A 5,000-nucleotide genomic window follows, 5' to 3' on the forward strand; every position below is an offset into this window, starting at 1 on the left:
GTTGCTGCCCTGTGAAATTTTCTGTATAAGATCCAACATATGTTGCTTATACTCTTACTAATTTTAGATGTGTAACCGATAATATGAAACCTTGACTAATATCTAATAAAATAATCTTTATAAATAAAGATATAAAATCCATATAATATATGTTAGTATTTCTAAGGCATCCTAACACGGAAGAGATCTTATTGACTTTTACAGTCCCTGTGTCACGTACTAATGAGTGGACAAACATAGGTGGAATTCCCCTTTGCCTTCAGTTAATTAACATTCCAAAGTTTACCTTTTTGATGACCTAAAATAATACTTCGAGGTAATTAACGTGCATAGCTCATTAGGTTGCTGTTATTGGATTATTAGAATCTTTTTTATTTAAGTTTCTGTGATAGTGAGTATAAAAAAATAAAAGAATATAAGAACTAATAAATTATAAAAAAACGAATACATTATCAAATCTTTAGAGTATATTTTTTACAGTTTTACAGTAAGGGGCGGAAAAAATTATAAAACAATCGAATAAATTATCAAATCTTTAGAGTATATTTTTTACAGTTTTACAGTAAGGGGCGGAAAAAATTATAAACAATCGAATAAATTATCAAATCTTTAGAGTATATTTTTTACAGTTTTACAGTAGGGGGCGGAAACGTTCTTGTTTCAAATTCGAGCGATGGTAAAAAAACTTGACAGAAAACACACGAAAAGTAATATAACAAAAATATTTATTCATTATTTTTCCTCTGACCAAACGTTTTTAAAAGACTTTTTCCACCGAATCACCAAAATATGAGAACTTTCATTAAAACCATAATGGCCTAAGTATATAAACTTTACTTTGCAACTATTTGTACAATAGGTAGAAGTTTCAAGTGAAAAAAAGAATCTATGTTTTGTGCAAGAGGTGAACTATATTAAGGATAAGAGGAGACTACTAAAACAAAATTTCGTCCTCTGTAATGTTATTTCCTATTTACTCAGTGTGAAAAGTGAACCCTCCTAGAATGTAGAAAAGTAATTTTACAAAAAGACAAAAAAAAAAAGAAAAAAAAATTGAAGAATACAATAGGTAGAAGTTTCAAGTGAAAAAAGAATCTATGTTTTGTGCCAGAGGTGAACTATATTAAGGATAAGAGGAGACTACTAAAACAAAATTTCGTCCTCTGTAATGTTATTTCCTATTTACTCAGTGTGAAAAGTGAACCCTCCTAGAATGTAGAAAAGTAATTTTACAAAAAGGAAAAAAAAAAAAAAATTGAAGAATACAAACAAATTAAACTGACACTATCGACAATGCCGCGTCCTGTCCGATTTCCCGAGCAGCGAGTAACGTTATGAGTTCTAGTAGTGCCAGGTCACTCAGATCAGAAATCATCTGTGGCATTGTGGGAAGAAGGCAGCACAACGGAGAGGAAGCGGACATCGGCCTCCCGCCACATTTAAAACCTGCCACGCGACTTACCCGCCAGAGGAGGCCATCATGCGAGTCCACCTTTTCCCTCAGCGCGTCCTCTGATATACCAAGAAACAGGCGAGGATCAATTCCACCAGGAGGACTTCCAGCGTCACCATATAGGAGTCAAAAGCATAGGTCCCGTTTCAGGTCGAAAAGTAAATCCCTAGATCAAGGGGTACCACTTAATGGCCTGAAGCTTCATAGCCCTCGCCATAGACAAGGTGCTTATAGGTCACACGAGTCACTGGTAGTAAGGGGTGCAAAGAAAGAAGTGTTTGGAAGTGAACTTCGTGTAGTAAATGGAGAAGACACTGTAGATGAAGGAAAAGACACTGTAGGTGAAGGAAAAGACACTGTAGATGAAGGAAAAGACACTGTAGGTGAAGGAAAAGACAATGTAAATGAAGGGAAAGACACTGTAAATGTAGGAAAAGATAATGTAGATGAAGGACAAGACAATGTAGATGAAGGAAAAGACACTGTAGATGTAGGGAAGGACACCATAGATGTAGGAAAAGACACTATAGATGAAGGAAAAGACACTGCAGTTAAAGGAAAAGAAATTGTGACAGGTTCTCAAGAAATATTTCAAGAAAAATCAGATGTAGAGGCAATAGAAAAAACCACAGACGTAGAGGAACTAAAAAAAACAACAGATGTAGAGGGACTAAATGCAAAAGCCAATTTTGAGGGACTACAAGAAAAAACTGATGTACAGGGACTACAAGAAAGTCTTTTGCCAAAAACGCCCCACGAAAAATCAGAGCCTATTAAAAGTAAAAAAAAGTTCCGAGGCAAATCACAAGGAGGCCATTATGATGAGAAATCATACAGCAGATTTAGAGTAACCAAAGTGGAAGAAAAGGCAGATAATGATGACGGTAACAAATCAACAAAATCAGAAAAGTCTCAAAAGAAACTAGAAGTTCGCAAACTTTTCAGGTCTGGTTTAAAAGGGTCTCAAAGAAGAAGAAAATCAGCAAAAATACAAGAATATCCAAAATCAGCAGGAAATCACGTGTCAAAAATAACAAATGAATCTAAACATCTTTCAAAACCAGAAGTAAAAAATGGAGAACACCAAGATGAAGTAAAAGTAATTGATTCTCAAGAGCAATTGCAGGGAGAACAGAAAGCGAAATTGCATGGAAAACACAAAGAGGAACTACAAAAGCAGAACGGGGAACTGCAAAAAGAACAGAAAGCGAAATTGCATGGAAAACACAAAGAGGAACTACAAAAGCAGAACGGGGAACTGCAAAAAGAACAGGAAGATAAGACTGTAGAAGAAGCCAAAGAGGTAGAAAAAGAACAGACAGATGAGACAGTACAAGAATCAAATGAGGAAGCACAAAAAGAGCGGAACGATGAGATAGCAGACGAATTGAAAGAGGCAGCAGAAGACAAGCAGAGAGAAGAGACTGCAGAAGTATTTAAAGAGGTAGAAAACAACCAGAAAGGGAAGACTTCAAAAGAATCTACAGAGAAAGCAGAAAACCAACAGAAAGAGGAGACTGTAGAAGGATCTAAAGAGGAAGCAGAAAACCAACAAAAAGAGAAGACTGTAGAAAAATCTAAAGAGGAAGCAGAAAACAAACAGAAAGAGGAGACTGTAGAAAAATCTAAAGAGGAAGCAGGAAACAAGCAGAAAGAGGACACTGTGGAAGAATCTAAAGAGGAAGCAGAAAACAAGCAGAAAGAGGAGACTGTAGAAAAATCTAAAGAGGAAGCAGAAAACAAACAGAAAGAGGAGACTGTAGAAAAATCTAAAGAGGAAGCAGGAAACAAGCAGAAAGAGGAAACTGTAGAAGAATCTAAAGAGGAAGCAGAAAACAAGCAGAAAGAGGAAACTGTAGAAGAATCTAAAGAGGAAGCAGAAAACAAGCAGAAAGAGGAGACTGTAGAAGAATCTAAAGAGGAAGTAGAAAACAAGCAGAAACAGGAGACTGTAGAAGAATCTAAAGAGGAAGTAGAAAACAAGCAGAAACAGGAGACTGTAGAAGAATCTAAAGAGGAAGTAGAAAACAAGCAGAAAAAGGAGACTGTTGAAGATTCTAAAGAGGAGGTAGAAAACAAGAAGAAAGAGGGGACTGCAAAAGAATCCAAAGAGGAAGCAGAAAACAAGCAGAAAGAGGAGACTGCAGAAGAATACAAAGAGGCTTTAGAAGACAAACAGAGAGAAGACACTGTAAAAGAATCTAAAGATATATCAGACGCTAAGCAGAGAGGGAAGACTGAAGAAGTATCTAAAGAGACCACACAAGAAAAAGAGAGTAGGCCAATTGTAGATAAATCTATAGAGACAGCACAAGGAGAGCAAAGAGAGGAGACAAAAGAGGATCCTAAAGAGCCAAAAGAGGATTCTAAAGAGGCTACGCAAGAACAGACAGAGGAGGCAATTGAAGTATCTAACGAGGTAGTGCACGAAGAACAGGGACAGACGACTGCGGAAAAATTAAAAGAGGCAGCTGAAGTAAAGGAAAGAGAGGAAGCTGCAGAGGACTCTATTAACGCAACCCAAGAAGACCAGAGACAGCGGGCTGCAGAAGAATCTAAAGAGGCAGTACAAGATGAGCAGAAAGAGAAGGCAGCAGAAGAATCTAAAGCAGCAGCACAAGAGCAGATAGAGAGGATAGCAGTAGTGTGTAAAGAGGGAATACAAAAGGGAGAGAGCGGAGAAACATCAGAAACATCCAAGGAGACACCTCAAGACGAAAAAACAAAAGATTCTAAAGAAAAAGAAAAAGAGGATAAGAAAGAGGAGAAACCAAAAGTATCTAAAAGGAAATCAAAAGTAGCTCCAAATAAAGAAAAAGTTAAAAAACCTTCCGAGCAAGAGGAAAATACGCAAGCTGACCCAAAAGTAGATGGATTACAAGAAAAAGTGAATGTAGAACAGTACAAGGAGGAAAAAACTGAAAAAACGCATGACGGACAAGGAGTAGGTGAGCCACAAGAGGCAAAAGCAGATAAAACTGAAGGGGAAATACCTGTGAATGGATCTCAAAAAGAATTAAAGGCCAAAAAGGTTAAAGTTACAAAATCTAAAATACCTAAAGCTCTAGGAGCAGATGTCTCAAATGAAGCGGAAGTGAACGTTGGCAAAAACTTAAAACCAAAGAAAACAGCAAAGAAAACAAGTGACAGTGATGGCAATACAAATACTGTGAAAGATAAAAAAGAATTAGCATTAGAGCAATCAACGGCTCTGCCACCCATTTCAGTGACAGACCCAAATGATACACACACACTAAACTTCGAACTCATATTTCAAGAGAACCCTTTGGCGCCGCATGACTGGACAGCGAGCCATGCCAAGTTGTATTACCCTAAAAAGAAGAAGAGGCGCGTTCGAACAACTCCTAAAAAAGAATATCATTCAGACGAAGATATCACCATAGAGCCGAAGGGTATGGATAACTCGGACGAGTGGAGCAATGCCCATTCTTTGGGTCGCAGCTCCAATGGTCGATATGCTGGGCACAGGCGCATCCAGTACCGGTCCATTGGAAACGACTTATCTACTGCAGGGTATTGTCCACGG

At 37.6% G+C, this 5,000-nt stretch overlaps 2 protein-coding genes across 2 annotated transcripts in view; both read left to right on the forward strand.

The window, feature by feature from the left end:
- Window positions 1–5,000, forward strand: part of ringer (ringmaker) — a 100,274-nt gene that overhangs the window by 50,702 nt on the left and 44,572 nt on the right. The gene's annotated exons all lie outside the window — the stretch shown is intronic.
- The window catches only part of LOC137658009 (axoneme-associated protein mst101(2)-like), a 3,844-nt gene continuing 178 nt past the window's right edge, over window positions 1,335–5,000 (forward strand). Inside the window, 1 exon segment of the mRNA XM_068392726.1 lies at window positions 1,335–5,000. This exon segment is cut by the window's right edge and continues 74 nt beyond it. Within this exon segment, the coding sequence (XP_068248827.1) occupies window positions 1,335–5,000 (3,666 nt within the window).

The sequence above is a fragment of the Palaemon carinicauda genome, chromosome 18 (assembly GCF_036898095.1).
Source record: "Palaemon carinicauda isolate YSFRI2023 chromosome 18, ASM3689809v2, whole genome shotgun sequence".
Lineage (NCBI taxonomy): Eukaryota > Metazoa > Arthropoda > Malacostraca > Decapoda > Palaemonidae > Palaemon > Palaemon carinicauda.